The 27575-nt window shown below is 44.3% G+C and overlaps 2 protein-coding genes across 6 annotated transcripts; one reads left to right on the top strand and one right to left on the bottom strand.

Annotated features, from left to right (window-relative positions):
- Positions 1–1539: 1539 nt before the first annotated feature.
- Positions 1540–17396, bottom strand: LOC120954803 (uncharacterized). Its single transcript, XM_049608274.1, has 5 exons — positions 16699–17396; positions 9904–10446; positions 4406–5756; positions 3137–3141; positions 1540–2863 (listed from the first exon to the last, which is right to left on the bottom strand). Exons 2-5 carry the CDS (start codon positions 10419–10421, stop codon positions 1738–1740), a joined length of 3000 nt encoding a protein of 999 aa, XP_049464231.1. The 5' UTR covers positions 10422–10446; positions 16699–17396; the 3' UTR covers positions 1540–1737.
- A 3617-nt stretch (positions 17397–21013) lies between these two features.
- Positions 21014–25371, top strand: LOC125907421 (uncharacterized). 5 transcript variants are annotated; one of them, XM_049609395.1, is made up of 3 exons: positions 21014–21822; positions 22231–22428; positions 23041–25371. In XM_049609395.1, exons 1-3 carry the CDS (start codon positions 21016–21018, stop codon positions 25213–25215), a joined length of 3180 nt encoding a protein of 1059 aa, XP_049465352.1. In that variant the 5' UTR covers positions 21014–21015; the 3' UTR covers positions 25216–25371. The 5 variants fall into 5 exon arrangements, with proteins under 5 accessions (XP_049465352.1, XP_049465351.1, XP_049465353.1 ...); XM_049609394.1 differs by having other exon boundaries at positions 22027–22428; XM_049609396.1 differs by having other exon boundaries at positions 21014–22428; positions 23653–25371.
- The last annotated feature ends 2204 nt before the right edge of the window (positions 25372–27575 follow it).

Below are 27575 nucleotides of genomic sequence, written 5' to 3'. Positions count from 1 at the left end.
TGATATTACATTGTTTGACTCTTAACCTCACCGACTACCTCTGGCTCGGTCAGTAAGATCACGCATTCACCAGCTACTGAGTAATGTGCTTAATATGAAGAAATGTCTTTTATCATCTGCAATGCAATAGATGGCGATATTTCTAAACCGAATAATTTATATGCTCGATAAATCTGTATAATGCATCTATAAAATAGTGAAATTAAAAGTAGTTAGCGAACTAAAAAATGCACAAAGTTAATTGAGGAGCGAATTTTTCTGGAAACATGGAAGGAATCATTGGTAATACCTATTCCTAAAGTTTGATGGTTATAATTTTCATTTGAGTTAACGAATATCGTCCCCTAACTGGAAAGTAAATATGTACTCGAAAAGTTGCTGCAGTTAGTGGTTAAGGAGCTATTGGTCCAGTTTCTAATTCGAAATGATCTGTTGATTAATGAACAAACAGGTTGTCGTTAGGGACACTCTTGTGAAGCTGCTTTGAATCATGTACTGGCAATTTTTTTGCCGATGACATTGTTTTGTTTATCTTGCACAAAGACATCAAGCATGCAGAGTATCAGATTAATTTCGATTTCAACGCTCTGGATGGTTGGCTTGGGTACAAAAAGCTAGCATTAAACGTTAAGAAGACTAGTTACGTGGTAATGACTGCTAGAGTATTAGACAGTCTCCCATCCATCGTAATAAATACGGAACGAAACGAAAGAGTCCGTCAGGTTAAATATCTGGGGGTTATTCTAGACGACAGATTGACTGGGTATGATCCGGTAAATTCTTTTGAATGACGTCCGATGCCACCACTTGTAAATTTTTAATTCATTCATTAATTCAAAACTACCTAAGAGTAATATTATCGAAATATGTGTATATATATATATATATTCATAGCTCAATGATAATCATCCACTTAATGCCGGTGTCAAAGCTATCTCGTTGATTGGTATGCGATCCTGTGGCATGTGAGTAATCGAACTTAACCAACCAGTGAGGTTACTTACTTACTTATCCGGCGCTACAACCGCTTTGCGGTCTTGGCCTGCTGAGTGTCCGAAACCGCTCACGGTCTCGCGCCTTCGTCTGCCAGTCCGTTATCCCGGCCTTAATGGCGGACGCCTCCACGCCATCTTGCCACCTCAATTTGGGCCTACCACGCCTCCTCTGTCCTTGTGGACGGCCTAAAAAGACTTTACGGGCTGGGTCGTCCGTTTCCATGCGTACAACATGGCCAGCCCACCGGAGCCTGGCGAGCTTAATACGCTGTACGACAGTGAGGTCGCCGTACATCTCGTATAGCTCGTCATTATAGCGGCTCCTCCATTGTCCTTCCACACATACGGGGCCAAGTATCCTTCTGAGCATCTTCCTCTCGAACGCGGCTAAGAGGGCTTCGTCAGATTTGGACAGTATCCATGTCTCAGAGGCGTATGTGAATACTGGTACTATATAGGTACTATATAGTCCCAGCTTCGTCCGTCGCGACAGGTTCTTTGACCTGTGAGGTACTACTGTATTAATAACCAAACAAAACGAACGCCTGCTAAATATGATCTTTATTGTATGCGCAAAAACACTGCTCGAACTAACATGCGTGTCATGTCACTATGGAATGTGCTACTTCTGTAAAGTTTATTCAAACTGTTTGTCTGCATTTGTATGAGGTATTGTCGAATTCGCAGAAATCAGAATCTTGCGGTTTATTCTAACACAATTTCGCTCTTTCTAACAAAGCGCTCATTTCGGATTGTAAATGTTTCCGTAGAACAAGGGCAGTCTGGTCGTTTCCTCTCGAATCACCATCATGAATGGTCCGTTCACGATGAAGTTAATCTGGGACGAGATACGATCGATAAGGGTTGCGGTCGCTGCACCGCCCTCCGTGCCGCGCTCGTTTACCGTCAAGTCTACTTTGTGCAACATCTCGTTGACAAAGATCGGGTCATTCTTCGACGGAGTAAATGCATCTCGACGGCGCCGTCGTCGGAATGATTCGATACAGCACACGCACGTTTTACCACCATATGCGCAGTGATCCTTCAGACACTCGCCCCGATCGATATTGGACCGTTCCTCTATGATGCAATCTGGGATCTGCTGTTGCAGCAGGAGTATAGCGTTTTCCTTCGTGTCCTGCAGCACTTCCAATAAATCCAGCGGGTCGCCTCCGAACCGGTCCGTAGTATTCGAAGCCAGCAAACGTTTTAGATCGGCTTCGTTCCGTTCGAACAGCGTGTACACGCCGAGCTGCTGCAGCACATTTTTCAAGCTGATTGAGTTGGAAATGTGCATCTTGGGAAACATTACCGTGACCGACTTCATCTTCATCTTCGTGACGATATCGTTGACACGCTCGGCGGTAATTTTGGACTGCATCGATTGTACCAGCTGGCGGGTCGAGTTCATCGGCATGAAGATGTACATGGTGACGTTCTGACGGTACGGCACACCGAGCACGCGCACGTTCTCCTCCTGCCAGAAATAGTACGGCATGCAATGGCTTTTGGCCATCATCGGAATGTCGAACGAGTCCGGCCCGTCGGGTCCGTTCGGGAAGAAGCGTCGATTGCGGGTGGCCATCGGTTGGAAGGCTTCCTCCCACAGGCCGCGGAAGTAGAGCGTGTTCACTATCATCAGGATCGTGTCGGCACTGATGTGCGACACAATGTCCGCGATCCGGCCATGCGTCTGGTTGTGCACCCAGCTGTTGATGTACCGCACCGAACCCGTCTCATCGCCGACAAAGTCTAGCGGCTTCAGTTCGCTTTGGTACAGATCTTTGGCCAGCTTGTCGTAGCGTTCATCGAACTTTGTGCCCTTCTGGGAGAAGATACCGTTGCCGATCTGGATGAGAAGATCCACCCTGTAGATTGAATGAAAAATGCTACATTAGTACTTTATTGTCGCTGCACAATGTGACGAAGGTTGTGATAAATTTCGTTTAGTTTGTAAATCTTTTTTGTCGTGCAAAAGCATATTATGAGATCCATGGCTAGTAATTTAGTTCGGCGTAAGATACCTATAACTTCAACTATGCATTTAGTGATACGTGTGTATCTTTTAGTAGTTATTTCTACTTATTTTATACTCAAAGCACCATATTGCTGTACTTAATATATACGCTTCATTCCATTACTGCTGCTGAGTAGGGGATGTATCCAGATTAAAGATCAGAGTAGGTTTCATAGTTGTGGCAGGAGGAGATATGTTCAAGAACAGGGCAAAAGAAATAGTTTCGCGATAAGTGGATTCATAATAAGAGCGTTCTAGGGAGGAAAGTCAGAACCGATATATATTTGGAACTAGAGATGGGTAAATCTGATTAAGATTAATAAATCTTCAAATATTTATGAATCTTCAGTGACTCATATGAATCTTAATATATCTTTGTTCATGCAAATATTTATTTTGATTTATGAATCTTATGAATATACATTCTCGCGGTTTTCGCTGTGCTTCTTGACTCGTTTCACTGTGTAACGAGTGTTAACTTGGCCTTTTATCCGTATCTCGCCAAAACGATTGCTTAGTACAACATGATTGATGACATGAACATTGAGAATCTTTAGAGTTTTAGGATTCAGGAGTATTAAGAGATGCAGGAATCTCTTGAGGTTCATGAATCTGTAGAAATTTATAAACTTTTGTTTCAAGTTTTTGAAATTCCGTTCTAGGGTCGAGATGCGCTAGGAATCAGCGAAATGGAACATGATAAAGGAATTTATAATTATTGGGTTGGTTTTAGAACCAATGCATTGTAATGGTTCAGAGCTATTCTTATGGTTGAGATTAGTTTTTTTTTTAACAAGCCGGTTATGGTTTGAAAAAAACCCAGATCAGCAACAGGTCGCTTTTTATATCCACGCCAATGTAGGTCTAGGAACTTGGAATATCTATAGAATCTAGAATCTAATAATCGACAGACTGAGGACCTTTTTTACGTCTAAAACATCATCGAGTTAAGTTGTGGAATCAGGAAATTAATTGTATGGACACATTTCAACAAAATACACTGAACAAACAAGATATTGGGAGAACCCTATAGTACAATAGCACATAGCAATTGCGTCGCTTAGCCCTGTAATAAGATCAACTTAACCAACAAACTCAAATGATGAAACCAACACAATGTATCGAATAATGTAGACTTATTTATTGATCATTCGGTCATTACACTCGGCATGGGTTAGTATGTCATAGACTGTTATTTTTGTTCTCTTCATAATAAGCAACTTTATTCAGTGCCGCAGGGGCATCTTCTTTAAAACTTAACGCCATCGTCAAGCTCTCTTTAGTGGCACGATCGCAAAAATTGCACTATATCAGCACTGGAGGCAAAATTGCGCTTGATTCAGCTTTACTACCTGCTTCTAACTATAAATAAGCGAACTGCTCTCGCTCCTTAGCTAGATGGGTGGTACACGGGACCGTAGAAGAGCGGCAAATTGGTTTGATCGTTGCGAATCAGCAGCAGGAAGGGAGCCTCCGCCCGGAACACCACGCTGGTGCCGGAACGGTTGAGCGTCACGATTGTGGCCGCCCCACCCTCCGTGCCCGTTTCGTTAACCTCCAGGTCGACCTGGTGGACCGCGTTGCTCACGTACAGTTGCTGGGCCGCGCGTTTGCTGCGCCTTCGCAGGCCCTTCTTGCCTACCGGGCCGTTCTCCTTCACGATACGCTTGTGCAGGATAAAGTCCTTGCTGCTCAGTGGACCCACGGCCTGTGCCGCCTGCTTGCTGCTCGGTACCTTGTAGCTAACGTCGCGCTTCGTCCGCCCAACCCGGCCGGATGGTCGGTTCGTCAGTGGAACGAACGACTGCGAGGTAGTTTCGATCGTTAGCGGCTCGGTCGTGTCTGCAGCCTCCGGTACAACCGTGGTCTGTTCCATCGTTTCGTTTTGGAAGCGTGAAAATATCAACACGTCATTCAAATTGTTGCCGGGCCTGGTCGACGTTGGTCTGTTTTCGTAGTCGGCAATGTTCACAGTGGGGCGCCACTTCGCTGGTGTTGTTGGTGCTTGCACCCGGTTAATGAAGGTATCCGGTTGCGACTCTTCGTTCAGCATGGGCGACAGGTTGCTTCTTTCCGCTTGGAACAGGGAGGAGACGCCGAGCTGCTGCAGTACCCGCTTCAGATCCATCGTGTTGCTGATGTGCATCTTTGGAAACAGTATGATCGAGGTTTTGATCGCCATGTTCTCGATCAGGTCCTTCACTACTTCACTGGTCAGCTTCGGGATGAGCTGCTGCAGCTTGGCCCGGTTCGAGTTGTTCGGCATGATTACGTACATCGTGCTGACGTTGTGCTTGTACGGTATCCCGATGATGCGTGCGTCCAGCTCGACCGACTCGTAATACGGAAAGCAGCCACCGTGCGCCATCATGTCCACCATGACGGGCGGTTGGCCCTTGCCATCGGGATAAAATTCGCGCGGCTTGGTCGCCCCATCGATGAACGATTCCGCCCACAGGGCCTTGAAGTACAGGGCGCTCGCCAGCACCATGGTCGTGCTGGCCGGCAGGGCCGACGGCAGGATGTTGGGAATCTTGCCGTGCGTCTTGTCGCTCACCCACCGATTGATCAGCCTCGTCGAGCCGGACGTGTCGAGCTCAAAGTCGAGCGACTGCACCTCGGAGCTGTAGTACGTCATCGATTGGTTCCGGTACGTGTCGCTCAGCGGGATGTTGCGCTGGACAAAGATACCGTTGGCGAGCGTAATTTCGTGCGCTTTCCGTTCGCGCTTCGTTGGCTGCTGGCTACAAAGAAAGGTGGTGGAAAGAAAACAACAAGAAAAGAAGAAGCTATTCAGAATGTGCTGCTGATCCACGCTTTTTCGATATTCATGGGCTGCGAAATGGGTAACTATATTACGGGAGCGCATTGGTTACTCGCCCCGATTAGCATAACCCTGGGGGGTTTTCCCAAGAATATTCGTCTGTTCACCAATAGGTTTTTGGGTTCAGTGCACTGACTGAGCATGTTGATGGCAATGAACCGTAGAATCGTGTCAAAATTGTTTTGGGTAACAGAGAGAGTATCTGAGTACGAACGTCACCATGAGAGAGTATCTGAGTACGAACGAAACAACGTTCACACAGTAGTACAGTAGTACAACACACACACATGCATATACACTTTTGTGTGGAAATTGTCAGTAAAATTTAGTAGTGCACGAATCTTATAGCAGGAGAAGATGTTAACGCGAAGAGAGAAAGATGAACCGAAATTGACACCCGAAGCTCATTAGTACCCGAGAACAGTGAAAACAAACTTTCGCAAAGTGCTGAAATTTACAGTGAAATTATAGAGAAAGTACAACGACATACTCACCGATATTATATTTCATAGTAAATTCATTGTTTTCACTAGTTTTTTCACTCATTTGAATATTAAATACTATCCAAAGGTAGACACGCACACAAGTACGAGGGGATGTGCAAGTTCGCAACTTTGAAAGTTTAGGACAAATTTGATTGAGCCTGTTGAAATATATAAATTTTCATTTTTTTACGATTTATTCTGCTTCGTAGGCACAAAAATAACAGCACAACAGTCTTTTCCTTTTTTTTTTAAGAACACGGAGGGAACATGGGGGAATCGAACCATAGTAGGCTTCGTCACCCCACACTGCACAGCACCGAGGATCGCCACGTCTGCCTGCCATTGCTAAATGAGTATATAAACCAGCTTCGGCTACACTCTATGTTTGATGTTTTCGCTGTGTTCGCTGCCGCTAATCAATTCGTAATTTAATTTGATTTATCCGAACCACACCACGCAAACCTCTTGAAATACCAGAGTGATTCTCCTTTTTCAATATGGTCGGAAAAACCAACGTCTGACCGGTTCGGGTCGCAGGTGTGAGGCGAAATTGAAAAGTCTCTGACCATCATGGGACCGCGAAACTTGCTAAACTTGTTTCCAAACGTTTATAGCGTTCATGGGGGGAAGCAGATTTTCGGTTTTGTGTAAAGTGTTAAAGTGTTATTTTTGTGGTTTTTTTCTTGTCCTTATAATACGATCCGCAGTAACACTCAATAGGCATTCAACAGAACAACATAATGGAATACTGGGTAATATTTGTGAGTTTTGGTTTATTTTTATTTAAATTATACTGTCTGGGATATCCCGGGCGTGAAAGATTTCCCGTTTGACTTCTCTGTCTTAAACCCCCCTCCCCCTTCATTCAGCCCCATCGCGTCTCACTCTAAAGAATACTGTCGGAAGGTATCATTGCTAGTGTGCAGAGCTACCATTTTGTTCCGGTGCCGTACCATTTTGCTGCAGCGCTGCGTGCTACTGGCGTGGATCGTACACGGCCCCATAGAACAATGGCAGTTGGGTTCGATCGTGGCGAATTAGTATCAAAAATGGACTGTCCACCAGGAAGGAATAGCCGGACCCGATACGATCGATAAGCGCGGCAGTAACTGCGCCTCCTTCCGTGCCCTGCTCGTTGACATCCAGCGTCACGTGGGTGACGATTTCATTAACGTATACAGATGGAGGCGACTGCCGTTGTAATTCTGTTCGTTGTTGCTGCTGCTGCTGTAGCTGGTTCTGCTGCGACTGCTGCTGTTGAAGTCTCATTTGATAGTCGAATGTCTCCTGTTCTGTTTGATACGGAGTGGCTTGTTCGGAAATTCTTAATTGTGTATTTTGTGGGTTTGGTCGCTGCTCCTGCGGTCTCAGTTGGTGTAATTCTGTTTGCAGTAATAACGTTTGTTGCGGTTGTGCACGTGATGGTGCGGTTTGGTACTGTTGAGAGGGTGAATAATATTCAGGAGCTTGACGCTTCTGGACATGCACAAACCAACATCTTCTTGGGTCAATGCAAGACTTGTAAAGTGCGTTCCATTGGTAATGGGATTTAAAAGTGCAGGTATTCCTATCGTACCGTGGAACAGGTTCGCAAACCAAATTCGATGGTTCGGTACTCGGTCTACTCGTGGTCGTCCGATACTGGGTCAATGGTTGTGTGTATTGCTCCTTTGCAGTACAGCAGTAACATAACTTTTGGAACATTTTACAACCGCTTTGCTGTTCACAAATGTTACCGCTACTGTACTCCGGTTGGAAGCGGTAGCTTGGTTTGATGCAGATATGTGTGTGTACTGGAGATGAGCCGAAGCTATACTTGCAATCCTTAATAGTCTTCTCATAGTAATGCGCCAATAGGTGAGCTCCACAGCCGGTGTTGTCGTCATTGGTTGGTATTCGGTTGCATGAACACAAATCACCTGGCATCGGTTGGCAGTGCTCGATCAAACGGCAATCTTGAGCGGGTGTGGTCGATATGGTAATTTGATTGACCTGGTTGAAGTTTGTCTGTGGTCTCGCTGGCTGGGTAGGCTGCACGGTTGACGGTACAGTGTTCTGTCGCACCGGTGGAGTGGTCGTTTTCGGTGCGGATGGTCGCACTTGTGCCGCACCGCCAGTTGCAAACTGGGTCGGTGTAGTAACTGGCGCTCTATCGGCGTTGCCAGTAACGGGGGATGATGCACCGGGCTGATCGTCGGCGAAGATTTGGCTCAAGTTACTCCGGGAAGGATTGAAGAGATCGCGAATTCCCGCCCTTTCCAGCACGCTGCTGAGTAGGATGCGGTTCGAGATGTTTAGTTTCGGCAGCACGACCATTACCTTTCTCACGACCATTTGATCGATCATCCAGTTCAGCTGGGGAGCGCCCAGTGTGGCCATCTTCTCCCGTAACACCTGTCGGTCCGAACCGTTCGGTAGGATGACGTACATGGTCGATTTGCCCATCTCGTACGGCAGGCCAATGATGCGAACGCCATACTCGGCCGTCGCATTGTAGTACGGGAAGCATCCCGACGTTGCCATCGTTTCAACGCTGACCGCCGGCTCCTGCTGGCCGTTCAGGAAGAACGAGCGTGGCCGCGTGCCGTACGGCGAAAACGTTGTCTCCCACTGGGCCTTAAAGTACAGCGCGTTGGCCACGATCATGCGCGAGTTGTACAGTATGTCCTGGGTGACAATCTCTCGAATCTTGCCGTTGGTTGCTCTCGAGCACCAGTCATTAATGTGCGCCGCGGCACGGTTCGGTTCCCGCTCGAAGTCCAAATTCTCGACCGTACCTTGGTAGACCCGTTGCGTCACATTGTGGAAGCGAACGCCCGGCTTGAGACCGCGCTGTAGAAACACACCGTTCGCTATGGATATCTGTTGGCGGGGGTATCTGTTGGATATTCGGGTGAGGGATATGGGGATGGTTCGCAAGAAAATGGATGAATAAAACCCTCTCTTACATGGGTTGCATGGGTCTACTTGCGAGAAGAAATATTGACTGTTTGATTTTTTTAAATCTCGTCCCAGACAATCCCGTACAGTCTGCAAGAAGGCGGATTAAAAGTGCAATGTGAAAGCGCAGTTCAGAAGCTTCCGCGTGGTTGCAGTGTTACCGTACGAATGAGTGTTAATGCAGAGGCATGAGATACAGTCACTGATACATTAAAAGCTTTTTAATAGTTGCCTGAGCGGTTAGCTACAGTATTCTAGTATTCACCACCACCTTGACGCTCGTAATGTGCATTACTGTTAACGAGTTGTGCTTTGAAGTAATGTATTGCGTACGTTTTTATCATATGAGTTTCCGGAACTTACATTTCAAAACCTTTTCTTAAATTAAGTGACAACAGTGCACCTTAAAAATGGCATTTTGTCCCAGCAACGACCATTTTGTTTTGTTTTGTTTAAAAAGCTGAAAATTTCTCAAGTCTTAACAAACATTTTAGACACATAGAGAGACAGTAAAAAATGCAAAACACGTGCACCAAGCGAAAAACAAAATGGCACCAATAACAAAATGGCTGATAAAACGCGTGCTTCAGTACTAATGGTCTTTCGAGAGAAAAAAAAGGGATAGCTCAAAAGCTAACTTACTCATTGCTTGGCGACTGAGAGTTGATGAAATCGTCCTCCTCGTCTTCTTCGTCCTCGTTGTATCGATTGCACTTGTCGTTGAGACGCCAGGTCACTAGTGGCTCCAGGCTCGGATCGTTCGATACCAGGTCCTGGAACAGCCGGCCGAAGCTCAGGTGTATATCCTGGAACGAGAGCTGCCCTGTGTTCAAGCCCATCACCGCCAGCAGCTCCTGTTGCGTTTGGCCGCCCGATCCGAGCAGCAGCAGCGAAAGGGCGCCCGCAATGCTGACGGGGGAGAAGATTTCCGTTTTGCTTTTCTGGTTCGACAGCGCGTTGGCAATCTTGGCGGCCAGGTTAGTGACACTGTCCGACACCTTCTTCGTGTTGGCGGTCGGTGCATGCAGCCGGTTCGCCTGCTGATCGGCTGCCGCCGGTTTCGCCGGTTGGCCTCGATTGTTGGCGGCACTGACCGCGAGCAGTGAGCTGACGAGCAGCACCAACGCCAGCGTCCAGCCGGCGCTGTAGTGCGAACGCATTTTGATCAGATAGAGCAAGTGCGTGCTGGAAAGAAGGAGCAAAATAGAGAATGAGAGAGAAGGAGAGCGAGAGAGAAAGAGAGGGAGAGAGAGATTGAAAGAGAGAGAGAGAGAGAGAGAGATAGATATAAAAATAATGTAGGTTGATTTTAAATCATTAGTGTGATAATGTGTTTCAAAACATATACTTATTTATTTATCTATTTATGATATCTGGATACCCTCTAATGTTGTCTGAAGATGTACACTATACCCCTTCAAAAGCTGGAGTCAAGACGATAAAAAACTAAGGGATGAGTTATGGACGACCCAGTGGATCGATTAAAATCGTCATTCTAATAAAATAATTAAAATCTCAGAGCCATAGAGAACATTGGTTGATTACAGCTGTACTATTAACCCCCAAAAGACAATATAGAGGAATACCAGCCACGAAATGAATTTCTTTTAGATCATCACAATAGGAGGCTAATCACGATTAGTTTCAAATTGATAACACTTATACCACACCTTCTGGTTTAAAAGTCCCATAACTTTATTGCACCTGTCCCAAAACTCATGCAGAGCAGTTGTCCGAACTCAACACGTCCTGAGCTTGAGGCCAGTCTTTATGGCAAGCAAATGAATCCACCCTATTTACAGTGTACCGGGCAACGAATGATCAACTTAAACGAGTATTGCTCCGTTTACCGGTCAGGCTGCGTTATCGCGGGTAACGCTTGGAGAACTGGAATTAATCAGACGTCATCAGAAAAACCCACAAGTCTACAGGCCGCGCACCACAATGAGATACCACGACGGCGACGATGTTGGCGATGACGACGTTCACGATTACACCGACCGACAGGTTGAGGAATTAAGCGCGAGTGCCTATTAGCACGTTAAAGCTAGCGAACAAATTCGACTCATTGGGATTGAAGTTTGTGTTTCAGTTTGCCAGTGAGGCTGGCATCAGAAAACTAGAAGCTGTCAACTTTAAAAGGCCACTGTTGCTTTAAATCTATGTCCGAAATCCAGACTCAATGGAGCACCGGAAGATCATCCGGTATTCCGGCTACCGATATAGCTACGCGATTGGCTATGCAAAGCCACCGTGTAGTGGTGGTGCTAAGGTCAACACGACAATCGCTCCCGATTGAAGGTCATCCTGCTTCTTGTCGTCTAATGGACGCACTCACACAAACACAGTTTTTTACCAAGGTTCCTTCGAGCCCAACAAAGGTGACGATGATTTCACAAAACCGTAGAACACTATACATTCGTTCCCGGAGCCGTTTCCAGCTGGTTTGTGTGCGTGTGTGTACTGCAGCGAAGGTGTAAAAGAATGCAAAATGCTGTATATCTGGAGGGATCTGCTCTACCCGATATTGGTCCGGCGCCTGGATTTGTCCACTTCGGTCTCAGAATTTGGGTCGAACGTCTTCACGCTCGCACTGGGTGGAACTGACTGGTTCGCGCGCGGCTAGCAAAATGTTTTCAAACACACACGCCCGCGGAAAAAAAAGATGTTCCACGCCCGCCGCCGGTGTCGTGCCGAGTCCGCTCGTAACCGGTTGGCCGGTTGGTTTTTGTTGTGGTTACTGCCATTAAAACCCACCGGTTTCGGGCATCCAGGGTCTCGCTCAAGCGCATTATTTGTTCGGCAGCTTAGCGTCTTCTTCTAACCGTTTCCTATTCCGTACCGCTCGTTGGCTTTTCTCTTCTTCCATTCTCCCATGAGGGGTGCTTTTCAACATCTGCCTGGCCAAATTTGACAAATGTCGATATTTGTGTCGTTTCCCATCCCTCCGCACCGTTCACAAGCAAGCGCAATGCAATCGGTGATTTTCACACCGATTTTTGTTATATCTATGAGCACCTTCATGCGTTCTTGCCGAAAGTCAGTGACATTAGAGGTAGGAGGTTAGGCTTTGGGATTAACGCCAATCAAGACGATGGATAAGGCCAGATGAATCTACAAGGTCAGTTCCCACAAGACTTTGAAACAAAAAAAACACGAGGTCATCGAGATCTTGTGCACATTTGAAAGCGCGAACAAAATCAACATTACAAGAGTAATTTTGCAACATCATTGTTGTTGCTTTTTAGGGATAGAAAGGCAAACACACCTACTTCCTGAACCATCACGAATCGCACTAAAAGGTTGTCAGCGAATGACCGCTGAAAAGGAGACGTGTACCTTTGACGTCATTAAGCAGATAACTGCAGAACAAATAGTTGGATGAAAGAATAGTTGTTGTGTAAGTATAATATTTATCAAAAATGCTTTGTAATGTAACTAAATTTAGAAACTAAGCCAACGTTTAGTTTCATGTGCAAACAGAAAAGAATGAAAAACATTAAGCTAGTCAATGTTCATGTCTTGGTGTTAAAAAGCCTCATCCTACAAACCTATCATAATGATCATCTTTGGTTCAGCTTTTAGCGGCGCCGAGCAGAGCTAGTGCTGGGTAGCTCTTTTGAGTGAGCAGAATTTAGCGCTCCTACTCATTTGAGTAAACGGAAAGCGTGATGTAGCGCCGCAGTGCGCATAGAGTCGTTTGTTCGAGCCAGGGGCGGATTTATGTAACATGGTGGAAGAATGGTAGAGAGCGAGCACAGAATTGTTGCCTCACCCGTTGATCCAAAGAAGGGGCGTAAGCGGTACAATGTCTTAAAACAATGATATGTTTTCCATTTTATGCGGTTTTAATGCACTATGTACAAAACCATTCGTATTGCAAGCAATTGGTTGCAAATAATTTACTGATCTGCTGAAAAGATGTAACTTTTTTTTTCAATAAATTTACTTAAATATTATGTAATGATTTAAAAAATCACAAGGTAGTTTATGACCTCCTTGAAGTGCCTTTGTACACTACGGCGCGCAACACATGGTTCATTTCGTTCATTTGAGAAAATTTCGCACACCTCTTCCCCCTCGCTCCCTCTCCTACACAATTAAGTAAATTGAGCAAAATGTTCATACCGCTCATGTCGCTCTTCGCTATGCGCACATTTTACACATCGTTCACCACTAAGAATGGAACTGTTCGTTTTTTTATATGGAAGTAACTGCTCACTCTCATTCGAATGAGCAGAGCTATTTAGCTAGCTCCTTCACACACAACTAGTGATTGGAAAAAAAAAGTTTTGGTCGGAATCGATTCTAGCTCCGAAGTTTTTTGGAATCGATTCTAGCTCCGAAGTTTTTTGGAATCGATTTAGTTTTGTGGAATCGAGTAGGTCCGGAATCAGTTTCCAAAATTCTTTTCTGGAATTGGCTCCGGAATTAGAATCCGGAATCAGCTTCGAAATCGGCTCCGGAATCAGAATCTGCCCATGACTCGGGATCGGATCCGGAATCAGAATCGGGTTCGGAATTGACGCCGGTATTGGAATCGATTTCAGCATCGGAATCGGTGCTGGATTTGTTTCTGTACACGGAATCAGTATCGGGTAGGTCCAATTCGGAACTTCCACCACTACACACGACCCAACAATGCGAGCACTACTGTCAGAAATCAGGAAATCAAAGATGCCATAAATTACGAAACGTAAACATTATACACTGTTATCTGGCTCAGTTTTCAATGTGAACAGCATTATTCAAAACTTGCAATATGTTTTTCAACAGCTGTCATTATTTGACAGCTGTAGTATGACAGTTGGGCTATTAAAAAAGCTGTTGCGAGTGTTAAATAATGCCGTTTACATTAGAAACTGATCCAGAAAACAGTGTAATTTAAATTTCTTCCTTTTTGAATTACGTAACTAGATTCTTGTATTGTTTATAGATAATTTGAATTTATTCAAACTATAATTTCTTGGAATTACAGTTTTAAGTGAGGATTGTTGTAAAACTTCAAGTCAAACAAAAACAAATCCAACATACAACGTCGGAGGTTAGTGTAGTACAGTCAGTCGTACATTATGGATGCACATAATGGCAACAAATAGTTATGCCATAAGTGGCATAGGTAAGGCCCTTACCAAATGCAATTTTAAAAACTTGTTCATCGCTGCAATTTTAACGGAGTTTTTATCCATTAAACATCCATGTGGTTTATTTGGAGCCATTTAAGGAAACACCCTACTAGCTCAGAAAAGCTCTAAGCCTCGCCTTAAATTATAAACAAATGCATTCTTATGTACTAAGGGCAATTTTAAATGTTTGTCGAAACAGGCTTATCGATATTCCGAATGTGCGGGGTTTGACTGTTATTTCCATGCGTTTAAACGAGGCTTGAGAGACTTAATTACGTAATTTATGGATGACCCCTTACAATCCTAGGCTGGCTATAGTAGAAGCATCCAATAATAATAGTTCCGTTGCTGTGTGTAAATTTAGTTGATTTTGGTTGGTTTGGTACACAAATAATTGCCATCCTAGGGTTTTACGCGAATAGCACAGTTTGCCTGTTGCGGAATATCACTATAAAAAGCTTCACTATATGAGTTTAAAAACTTAATTTTCTAAGCAACACTCACTGCCTTTTTTTAAAGTTCTTCCTTAATCAAAAAACACTCATGAACCGGGTTGTATTGTAGATGAGGCAAAATGAAACGCGGATTAAACAATGAACCACATTACATCGTCTAACAGGGAGCTACAGCTCCGCTCCCCAGTGCCAGCTATAATTGATGAGATTATTTTATTTTTTCCGTACAAAAATCCTACAAATCTCTAGGAACCTATTGTTGTGACCTATTTTCTGACCATCCAAAATCATTTAATTCGAGCACTATTCGTCTTATCAGTGCGCTATGTCTGGTTGGTACATTGATTAGCTAAGGATTGTTTTAATCAAAGTATTTTTACATAAAAAGTGGAAATTTTGGTAAATGTGTTTAGAAAATGATTCTACTATACCAATATTGTTAAATACATTCAACTTGATAGATTTCATCCCATACAGCACAAATAAACACGTAAAATCATTTTCAAAGATAAAATTAATGTCTATTTTAGCCATTTGTAGAGTAGGTAAAATTCACTTTATGCGGCCATGTATATGACTAATGTTTTATTCTTTTTTTGCAAAATGCAAAACTATCTAACGACATTGTCGCCTAATGATAATCAAGGCGATTCTTCTTCGAAACAAAGTCGAACTTTTTTGAAGGATTTCCAGTTGAACGTGGAGTTGACTAGCTGGTGTTAGTAAAATGAAGCCAAAAATTGCCGTATCGACTGTGCATATGTCAATGTAAAAAATCCATTTTACTATGCATTTAATCAATTATTTCTCAGCCGTACTTGAAGCTTTGCCTTTTTGCACATTACGCGCATTACTCAAACGAAGGCATTGTGCACTTTTTGGGACGCTGCGTTCTCCATGAATATTTCATTGTGATAACAGAACTTGTGTCATCGTGCATCGTTCATATGCAAATAAGAGCCCTCGTAGGTGTGTTTCATGTTTGCTGTTAACATTTGGCAACTTTTCCTTTTCTGTATAAGCATGGCTAACAGGGTGGGAACGCTTTCTTTTCAAACGAATTTGCAAAAAGGAAGGACAAAAATACAACCACCAACACACGCTTAACGACAATGCGGAATAAAGTTGAGTTTGAGGACGTACCGGTGCCGCTTGCTGCTATAAGCAACAACCGGTTTTCTGTGGCCCCTGCCACAGCCACTGACAGCTATGACGCCCGCATCTGATGCCATATCGCAATGCCGTCAAGGGCTGAAGTTCGTGATCTTCGCTTCGCATGATAATAAGCTAACTGTACACTAACATCTTCCCCGTGCCTGTATTTCGTTGTCTCCTTCCCCTCTCTTCGGTAGACATCGGTTGTGAGTGAAACGTTTCAGCACATTAGCACTCCGTTTTTTTTTAACCGTTGGCGAAAGGTACGAAAAATACAGCAACACAAAATGATACACTGTATTTTCGGTGAGGGATGCTGACGGTCGCTGTAGTGCAGCGTCCCTGAACTCACAGCGAAAAGGTGAAAAACGCGATCGCCCGCAAGGACACGATCCGCAGACCCTGAAAGGGCCACAAAAGGCAGGGCAAGTTTGTGGTATCTACATTTGTGCAAAGCAAGAACATTCGTTAACCTCAGGCAATAATTGGTCCAGCTCCAGCAGATTCCTAACTACGGCGTTTTGATTCTGCCTCGTCGTAGGGTAGGGAAACGTTAACTAAGCGACAGAGTGCACGCTTTTCGATGACCTCTCTAGGGAATCGGCTGATAAGACCAGTTAGTGTGTGCGTGTCGCGTCATCCGATAGAATCGAAGGAAACGCTTGTGACATGTTGAACTAACTGTGAAACTGTGTTCTTACCGTGTATAACGTAATGCCCAGATGTAGCGGCTAGGTCCAAAGCACAGGACGTGACAAACTATTTCGATCAAATGGAAAAATGTTCACTTCCGTTTTCGCACCAAACACACATTCACACATACACACACGTACACTCAGAAATCGTCAAACAATAAAAACTAGTAAAACACACTGTAGCACAGGCGTGAGGCGAGGACAGGATTGCCAAGTTTTTCCAGTCACTGGCCCATCTGCTTTCTTATCCTTCCGCTGACGTGGACTGAATCGTGGCCGTAGGGTCAATACCACTGTTTTAAGGTGTGTACGGGTTTTTCACTAGCAAACCCCGAGCGCGAGACTGGTTACCGCCGTTCACGGCCAACACATGTTGATTAACCGCAGCGGCACACGAACTGGTCAAGAATGAGCGGCGATGCCGTTTGGTTCTACGCCGCACCGTATCTTCTAATCTCACACTTACAGCGGCGTCCGCACCGTACACTTGCACCCGCACCGCATCCAAACACACTGCGGGCGGTAATCTTGAGATGCTCCCCTATGCTCCCCTATGAAAGAAAGAAGACAAAACAAAAAGAACACACTCAAACACACACATACACCAGAGAACTCTTGTGACCACCGGGTACGCAGATCTTGTGGGCAACCTATCCGAGATCTGGTTTGCCGAGCACTGGAAACTTGTCCGACCGGTGCGAAACTTTAAACCGCCACCACCGTACGGCCGTGTGTGTGTGTGTGTGGGTATGCCCGTGATGTACAAGTTCGCGGGTTCGGGTCCGATCATCAGAGCATGCACATATTGCTCGGCGCGAAACGAGACGAAACGATCGCTGGGCGGACGAATGTGTCATTCCGCGCCGGTTCGATGCAGAGGCCAGCGCGCGAGCGTATTGCGAGAGAGGCGATCGCGTTCGATGGCGCTGACACCTTGGTGGTGCGCTCCCAGTACAGATGAGTCCGTGCCGGTGGGCACGCTGAGTCAGGAGAGTGGTGGTGGCGGCCAGCAAATGCTAATGCGCGAACAAAACAAAAAAAGCGTCTACCCTATTGTGTTGTTTGTTCGTTCGAGAGTCATACCGTAACGGGGTGGCTTTTGGGAAACGTTGTCGCGTTGGTTAAACATGGACTGCAAAAAAAAGACCACCGACTATCGAAAAAAGCTGTTGGGAAATTCCCAACCATTTGCAGATTGATCCGAACGGAAGTAGCGAAAAGAACTATGTGGGGGGTATTCTGGTTTGTAGCGTGGGGTGGCTCAAATTAGACAGCGTTTGTTTAACCAAATTCGTCATTTGTTTGCGGTGCCTAATTGTCTGTGTTGTAGATGTCATCAATGTCATCAGTGTACTCATGTTTTCGAGGAACTAGTTCAATGGTTCTTTTAATGGTGCTTCGTAATAGTACTTATGTGCTCACTTGAAGGTTTCTCTACCATTCATCACAGAATAAAAATTGGCGGTAAAGGCTTCTGGTTAATTGTCTGCTCCGTTTTGTTTATTTCATTTTGTGGCTATTTGTGATTATAATTATGTTTTTGTACTTTTTACATTCAATTTTGATCATTAGACCTCACGGTGCTTAGCCATATGTTCTCCCGCGGCAACCAGTTTCAATAATTAGCTAAATTTTTTTTTTAATTTTTTTTTACCTAAATATCTGAAAGAAGTAAACAAATACAAGCTCCTATATCAGATACACTGGCCAGCGGACTCCTTTAAAGTTAGATGGGATTGATTACCATTCAAAGCATACCCAGTATGAAGGACTGATTATCAATTATGTGAAACTAATAAGTATAGAAAGCCTGTTTTGGGGAAGCGACATAGGATTTGAAATGAATGCTTCAAAAGATATTCAAAAGCTTGTGTTAACTATCAAAACAATTTGCTGTTCCTCTAACGGAACACAATCTGTTATATCTGTAAACTCTATTGGCCTGTGACCGGGCCAATATAACTTCTTCTTTGGTACAACAACTGTTGTCGGTCAAGGCCTGCCTGTGCCACTATTGGGCTTTGCTTTCAGTGCCTAATTGATTACCTATAGCAGTATATTCAGTCTTACGTATGAATGTACAGTCTATTGGGGGCTTACACTCATGACAGGCAAAAAAAGTCGTGCATGTTGACGATTGTCCCACGAGACTGGCTGTACTATATAACTAGTATTCATACAAAAAACACGTACTTCATTGCAGTATCACGTAGCCATGCGTAATTCGGGATCAGATTATGTTTATGATTAATAATACGATCGTTTCATTTAATGTCTTCGATTCGTATGTTTGGGCTTTCCCGGACCAACAATATATCAAGTTAATAATAACTAGAATTAACGTTCGGATTTTTCCCAAAAGCAGAAAACTGATCTAGTTCTCCACCGTTTATTCTTTTACTTGGTCGATGAGAAGTTACTCACTTGGTGGATATTGAACAGCATGTGAGCTTATGCATTGTAAAACATCTCACGTTCAAGTGTCTAATATGCATTGTGTCCTTGGTGAATTGTGTTGTTTACTGACTGTATGTACGTACGATTGAATTCTATAAAATATAACTTAGATGAACGTTTTGAGCCCCTCATGAATGAACATAAGAGCCAATCCATTCCAGTGTGTCAGGCTATGCGGGATATTAATTGTAAAAGATAAAAGAGAACAAGCAATATGAAAAGAGGAAGAATTAGGTTATTTAGTTGTATAATTAAATTTTATTGTTTTTAGTACATAGCTATTACTAGTCATTTTAAATGTTTTATTTTATTAATTTACTTGTAGTAAATTATTTTTGAAAACATGTTTCATATTTTAAGAGCGTGCGCCATTCGCCAAACAAACACATACAAATCCATTAAAGTTTGCTTTTTCAAATCTCAATAGCACATAAAATCTTACGAGGCATATTTGTTTGCTGCATAATTTTCATTACTTACTCACTGTTAAAACATAATTCATTTGTATTTTATAAATCAAACTATCGCTTACACCAATTACAATTACATCAAAAGCCATATCGACCCAATCAAACACATCATGGTTACTTGAATCGAGGGTACCAATGAACAATGTGTTTTCGGTTTTTGTTTAATTTTTTTATTCCATTTTGATAAATTCTTAGATTGTTGTATGCCTGCGATATAGGTTTCACGAACAATAAGGGAAGCAAACTTGGAGGCTTTGGTAAGTTTTGTGGCGAAATCAATCCAACGTTCGGAGCGGCATTGTTAATATTAGTATTGGACACAAATACTGTGGGCGAATCTGACACAACAGGATTTATAGTCGATACAGTCACCGTAACAACTGGTGCGTCCTTGGTAAATCCTGTTGATTCCATTGAAGTAGCAACAGTTGTTGTCGTAGAAACTTGATTAATCATTGAGGGTCTAGTTCGAGTTGTAAATGTTGGCAGCGTTATTGTCGATGACGTTCCTGGTGAAGACGATGAAGAGGGTGCAGACATTGTGGTAGACGATGGTATTGTCGGTGTTGATTGTGAGGTTCTGGTTGTCGTTGAAGTCGACACAGTGGGAAGTGTAATAGTAGACGACGATCCTGTAGATGCTGACGTGGAGGGTGTAGTCATTGTCGGGGTAGTAGGCGATGCAGTGGAGAGTGTAACAGTGGAGGACGATTCTGTAGATGTCGACGTGGTAGGCGTAGACGATGGTGTAGGCGATGGTGTTGTCGGTGTTGTTGGTGAGGTTCTGGGCGTCGTTGAAGTCGATACAGTGGGAAGTGTAATAGTAGACGACGATCCTGAAGATGCTGACGTGGAGGGTGTAGTCATTGTAGGGGTAGTAGGCGATGCAGTGGAAAGTGTAACAGTGGAGGACGATCCTGTAGATGCCGACGTGGAGGGTGTAGACGATGGTGTAGGCGATGATGTTGTCGGTGTTGTTGGTGAGGTTCTGGGCGTCGTTGAAGTCGATACAGTGGGAAGTGTAATAGTAGACGACGATCCTGTAGATGCTGACGTGGAGGGTGTAGTCATTGTCGGGATAGTAGGCGATGCAGTGGAGAGTGTAACAGTGGAGGACGATTCTGTAGATGCCGACGTGGAGGGTGTAGACGATGGTGTAGGCGATGGTGTTGTCGGTGTTGTTGGTGAGGTTCTGGTTGTCGTTGAAGTCGACACAGTGGGAAGTGTAATAGTAGACGACGATCCTGTAGATGCTGACGTGGAGGGTGTAGTCATTGTAGGGGTAGTAGGCGATGCAGTGGAGAGTGTAACAGTGGAGGACGATTCTGTAGATGTCGACGTGGTAGGCGTAGACGATGGTGTAGGCGATGGTGTTGTCGGTGTTGTTGGTGAGGTTATGGGCGTCGTTGAAGTCGATACAGTGGGAAGTGTAATAGTAGACGACGATCCTGTAGATGCTGACGTGGAGGGTGTAGTCATTGTCGGGATAGTAGGCGATGCACTGGAGAGTGTAACAGTTGAGGACGATTCTGAAGATGCCGACGTGGAGGGTGTAGACGATGGTGTAGGCGATGGTGTTGTCGGTGTTGTTGGTGAGGTTCTGGTTGTCGTTGAAGTCGACACAGTGGGAAGTGTAATAGTAGATGACGATCCTGTAGATGCTGACGTGGAGGGTGTAGTCATTGTAGGGGTAGTAGGCGATGCAGTGGAGAGTGTAACAGTGGAGGACGATTCTGTAGATGCCGACGTGGAGGGTGTAGACGATGGTGTAGGCGATGATGTTGTCGGTGTTGTTGGTGAGGTTCTGGGCGTCGTTGAAGTCGATACAGTGGGAAGTGTAATAGTAGACGACGATCCTGTAGATGCTGACGTGGAGGGTGTAGTCATTGTAGGGGTAGTAGGCGATGCAGTGGAAAGTGTAACAGTGGAGGACGATTCTGTAGATGCCGACGTGGAGGGTGTAGACGATGGTGTAGGCGATGGTGTTGTCGGTGTTGTTGGTGAGGTTCTGGTTGTCGTTGAAGTCGACACAGTGGGAAGTGTAATAGTAGATGACGATCCTGTAGATGCTGACGTGGAGGGTGTAGTCATTGTAGGGGTAGTAGGCGATGCAGTGGAGAGTGTAACAGTGGAGGACGATTCTGTAGATGCCGACGTGGAGGGTGTAGACGATGGTGTAGGCAATGTCGGTGTTGTTGGTGAGGTTCTGGGCGTCGTTGAAGTCGATACAGTGGGAAGTGTAATAGTAGACGACGATCCTGTAGATGCTGACGTGGAGGGTGTAGTCATTGTCGGGATAGTAGGCGATGCAGTGGAGAGTGTAACAGTGGAGGACGATTCTGTAGATGCCGACGTGGAGGGTGTAGACGATGGTGTAGGCGATGGTGTTGTCGGTGTTGTTGGTGAGGTTCTGGTTGTCGTTGAAGTCGACACAGTGGGAAGTGTAATAGTAGACGACGATCCTGTAGATGCTGACGTGGAGGGTGTAGTCATTGTCGGGGTAGTAGGCGATGCAGTGGAGAGTGTAACAGTTGAGGACGATTCTGAAGATGCCGACGTGGAGGGTGTAGACGATGGTGTAGGCGATGGTGTTGTCGGTGTTGTTGGTGAGGTTCTGGTTGTCGTTGAAGTCGACACAGTGGGAAGTGTAATAGTAGACGACGATCCTGTAGATGCTGACGTGGAGGGTGTAGTCATTGTCGGGGTAGTAGGCGATGCACTGGAGAGTGTAACAGTGGAGGACGATTCTGTAGATGCCGACGTGGAGGGTGTAGACGATGGTGTAGGCAATGTCGGTGTTGTTGGTGAGGTTCTGGGCGTCGTTGAAGTCGATACAGTGGGAAGTGTAATAGTAGACGACGATCCTGTAGATGCTGACGTGGAGGGTGTAGTCATTGTAGGGGTAGTAGGCGATGCAGTGGAAAGTGTAACAGTGGAGGACGATTCTGTAGATGCCGACGTGGAGGGTGTAAACGATGGTGTAGGCGATGGTGTTGTCGGTGTTGTTGGTGAGGTTCTGGTTGTCGTTGAAGTCGACACAGTGGGAAGTGTAATAGTAGACGACAATCCTGTAGATGCTGACGTGGAGGGTGTAGTCATTGTAGGGGTAGTAGGCGATGCAGTGGAGAGTGTAACAGTGGAGGACGATTCTGTAGATGCCGACGTGGAGGGTGTAGACGATGGTGTAGGCGATGGTGTTGTCGGTGTTGTTGGTGAGGTTCTGGTTGTCGTTGAAGTCGACACAGTGGGAAGTGTAATAGTAGACGACGATCCTGTAGATGCTGACGTGGAGGGTGTAGTCATTGTAGGGGTAGTAGGCGATGCAGTGGAAATTGTAACAGTGGAGGACGATCCTGTAGATGCCGACGTGGAGGGCGTAGACGATGGTGTAGGCGATCGTGTTGTCGGTGTTGTTGGTGAGGTTCTGGTTGTCGTTGAAGTCGACACAGTGGGAAGTGTAATAGTAGACGACGATCCTGTAGATGCTGACGTGGAGGGTGTAGTCATTGTAGGGGTAGTAGGCGATGCAGTGGAGAGTGTAACAGTGGAGGACGATTCTGTAGATGCCGACGTGGAGGGTGTAGACGATGGTGTAGGCGATGGTGTTGTCGGTGTTGTTGGTGAGGTTCTGGTTGTCGTTGAAGTCGACACAGTGGGAAGTGTAATAGTAGACGACGATCCTGTAGATGCTGACGTGGAGGGTGTAGTCATTGTAGGGGTAGTAGGCGATGCAGTGGAGAGTGTAACAGTTGAGGACGATTCTGTAGATGCCGACGTGGAGGGTGTAGACGATGGTGTAGGCGATCGTGTTGTCGGTGTTGTTGGTGAGGTTCTGGTTGTCGTTGAAGTCGACACAGTGGGAAGTGTAATAGTAGATGACGATCCTGTAGATGCTGGCGTGGAGGGTGTAGTCATTGTAGGGGTAGTAGGCGATGCACTGGAGAGTGTAACAGTGGAGGACGATTCTGTAGATGCCGACGTGGAGGGTGTAGACGATGGTGTAGGCGATGGTGTTGTCGGTGTTGTTGGTGAGGTTCTGGTTGTCGTTGAAGTCGACACAGTGGGAAGTGTAATAGTAGACGACGATCCTGTAGATGCTGACGTGGAGGGTGTAGTCATTGTCGGGGTAGTAGGCGATGCAGTGGAGAGTGTAACAGTGGAGGACGATTCTGTAGATGCCGACGTGGAGGGCGTAGACGATGGTGTAGGTAATGTCGGTGTTGTTGGTGAGGTTCTGGTTGTCGTTGAAGTCGACACAGTGGGAAGTGTAATAGTAGATGACGATCCTGTAGACACTGATGTTGAGGGTGTAGACGATGGTGTAGGCAATGTCGGTGTTGTTGGTGAGGTTCTTGGTGTCGTTGGAGTCGACACAGTGGGAAGTGTAATTGTAGAAGACGATCCTGTAGATACTGATGTTGAGGGTGTAGACGATGGTGTAGGCGTTGGTGTTGTCGGTGTTGTTGGTGAGGTTCTGGTTGTCGTTGAAGTCGACACAGTGGGAAGTGTAATAGTAGAAGACGATCCTGTAGATACTGATGTTGAGGGTGTAGACGATGGTGTTGTAGGTGTTGTTGGCGAGGTTCTTGGTGTCGTTGGAGTTGAAACAGTGGGAAGTGTAATAGTAGACGACGATCCTGTAGATGCTGATGTTGAGGGTGTAGACGATGGTGTTGTAGGTGTTATTGGCGAGGTTCTGGGTGTTGTTAGAGTCGACACGGTCGGAAGTGTAATTGTAGACGACGATCCTATAGATACTGATGTTGAGGGTGTAGATGATGGTGTAGGCAATGTCGGTGTTGTTGGTGAGGTTCTTGGTGTCGTTGGAGTCGACACAGTGGGAAGTGTAATTGTAGAAGACGATCCTGTAGATACTGATGTTGAGGGTGTAGACGATGGTGTAGGCGTTGGTGTTGTCGGTGTTGTTGGTGAGGTTCTGGTTGTCATTGAAGTCGACACAGTGGGAAGTGTAATAGTAGAAGACGATCCTGTAGACACTGATGTTGAGGGTGTAGACGATGGTGTAGGCAATGTCGGTGTTGTTGGTGAGGTTCTGGGTGTCGTTGGAGTCGACACAGTTGGAAGTGTAATTGTAGAAGATGATCTGGTAGATACTGATGTTGAGGGTGTAGACGAAGGTGTTATAGGTGTTGTTGGCGAGGTTCTTGGTGTCGTTGGAGTTGAAACAGTGGGAAGTGTAATAGTAGAAGACGATCCTGTAGATGCTGATGTTGAGGGTGTAGACGAAGGTGTTGTCGGTGTTGTTGGTGAGGTTCCTGGTGTCGTTGGAGTTGACACGGTCGGAAGTGTAATTGTAGAAGACGATCCTGTAGATGCTGATGTGGAGGATGTAGTCATTGTCGGTGTAGTAGGTGATGCAGTGGAAAGTGTAACAGTGGAGGACGATCCTGTGGATGCCGACGTGGAGGGTGTAGACGAAGGTGTAGGCGATGGTGTTGTAGGTGTTGTTGGTGAGGTTCCGGCTGTTGTTGGAGTCGACATAGTGGAAAGGGTAATAGTAGAAGACGATTCTGTAGCTGCTGATGTGGAGGGTGTAGACGATGGTGTAGGTGATGTTGGGTTTGTTTGCGTTTGACTGCAGTATCCATATACATCGATATTGGACTTAATTTTTTTCTTAAATTTTTTGTCGGATATAATGATGCTTAGATTATCTGCGTCTTCATTCCATAGTTGAATATCTATATCCGTTGGTATGAGCTTTTTGGTCGGTTCAATCATTACGTACTGTAGTCGATGGCTGATTTCCTGCAATGAATATAGTGATTTTTATTCGTGTTTATTTATTTACTAATTTTTGTTGTATAATTCTGTGTTATTGTTTAACATCCGCTTTACATTAACGCTTTAAGCCCGGACTACAGCTCAAGTGAAAATTTACTTGAAATTGGTTTTGTTTTGCTATTTAAATTGAATTTCCATATCTTTTTTTTATTTGTTTTTTTTTTTCTTTATTGAATATCCGCTTATAATAATATCCGCATTAAAAAAGAAACAAAAAAACACAAGCAGAGCGCAATGAGACTATCATAAACATTTAGAAAAAAAGAGATTGAAAGAAAACTTAGACAAGGAATTAGAGAAATTACACGCTTATAAAAAGAGCTAAGAGTGGTGCCAAAATCAAAGAGATAGTAAATAATATGAAATAGGATGGAACAGGATCATTGAAAGTATATCGTTTATGACGTGTCTTAACGGACAGAGGATCACGTTGACGTAGAGAACGAGAAGTAGCATACAGCAGAATAGACGAGAGTAAATTGGGAGCATCAGTAAAATAAACTAAAAGACCACCAATAAAACATGCTTGAATTACTTGGCGACAGAAATTTAAAGACTGAAGACCGAATAACTGCAATCCCGTTTCATAGGGAGGTAATGAGGCTGCACCAAACCAACCACGCAAGGCAATCCTGGTAAGGAGGCGTTGTATCCTTTCAATTCTCGAACAGCCATCGATGGTAGGTGGTTTGAAAACAATGCTAGCATATTAAAGAATAGGCCTTACTAGAGCACAGTAAAGGTTTATTAAGCAGCTTTGGTCTCTAAACATAGAGGTAAAGCGTAAAATAAACCAAAGGGTTCGGTTAGCTTTTAGTAGAACTTGATTAAGCTGCAGTTTAAAATTTAGACGACCGTTAAGGTAAACGACCGTCAAGTTAGCAGATAGATATAACTCGAGAGAGGGACGAATTTGAAAGAGTATAGTACGAAAAAGGAGAAAGAGAGTGAGAGAAAGAAATAACAACATATTTTTCTGGACGCAGGCAAAGTATGTTGGATGAACACTAGTGACATTAAAGTGTTTTTTTTTTTCTAACACTCCTGAGACAGGCCAAGACCGCAAAGCGGTTGTAGTGCCGGATAAGTAAGTATCATTACATGACTTACAGTGTTTAAAATCATATAATGGAATACTTGATCCAATTGGTAAAATATTTAAAATGGTTAGGAGATGTTTGCAATGTTGATATAGAGGTTTGAAGACATAAAGGAAAATATTTTAAACGCTCAGAAGATGTTTTTTAAACTGCTATTGAGTTTGGAAACAGGAACTGCTATTCTTTTAGAATCCAGCTATGAAGCGCTCGGTTGTAGCGATATAGAAAATAAACTAATAATATATTAAAAAGAACCACGTGATGTTTTATGAGTGTGGGTTGATCAAGCATATTAGGATCGTTAGAAGGCATCCTGCCATATTCCCAAACTCGATCGAATGCGGGAACGATCGTAGCGATTGTCAAAATGACTTAAAATTGTGGTTTCCTAGGATATTTTTTGAGGTTTTCAACCAAAAAATATTTCATCTTTTCCTTTTGCTTGCAGTGAGTGGTTTATTCCCTTGCACATATTATTAGATAATATTCTGAGCAAGATGATCACATCTTCTCACTTTTGATACATTTTGAAAATAAAAAAAAAGTTATAATTTTTTATCATGTTGCTTTTAACTGATATTGTATCCAATCATTAAAATTTGTTGAAAGAACTGTCAAATTCAGAAAACCGCGACTGTGCACCTTTTAAGCCATCCATAGAGTGACATAATCCACTACAAACTGACTAAAGATCAGATCAGGAAAATTTTCTGATCTTAAGCCAATGGTGTTCATTTTTAATGAAATGATATTTGATTTATGTATTCAATAAGTGTCAGCCATGTTGATATTTTGATGAACAAATTCATAGTTTACATGACAAATAGAAAAATTGACATTTTTAAAACGCTGTTCAGGTCATGTCTATTATGACAAAGCTTTTGGTACAAATTTTGGGCAATTAAAACATTTTTTTTAATAATGTACTTTTAAACTAAAATGATGCATAATATTGAGGTCTGGGGTCTGGTAGGGAAAATCAATCGTGACAGGCAGTCGAAATCACAGTAGGCAACAAACTTCCAGTGCAACTCTCGGATATGACTTTAAA

The sequence above is a fragment of the Anopheles coluzzii genome, chromosome 3 (assembly GCF_943734685.1).
Source record: "Anopheles coluzzii chromosome 3, AcolN3, whole genome shotgun sequence".
In the NCBI taxonomy this organism is placed as follows: Eukaryota; Metazoa; Arthropoda; class Insecta; order Diptera; family Culicidae; genus Anopheles; species Anopheles coluzzii.
This window is presented reverse-complemented; position numbering and strand designations above follow the sequence as displayed.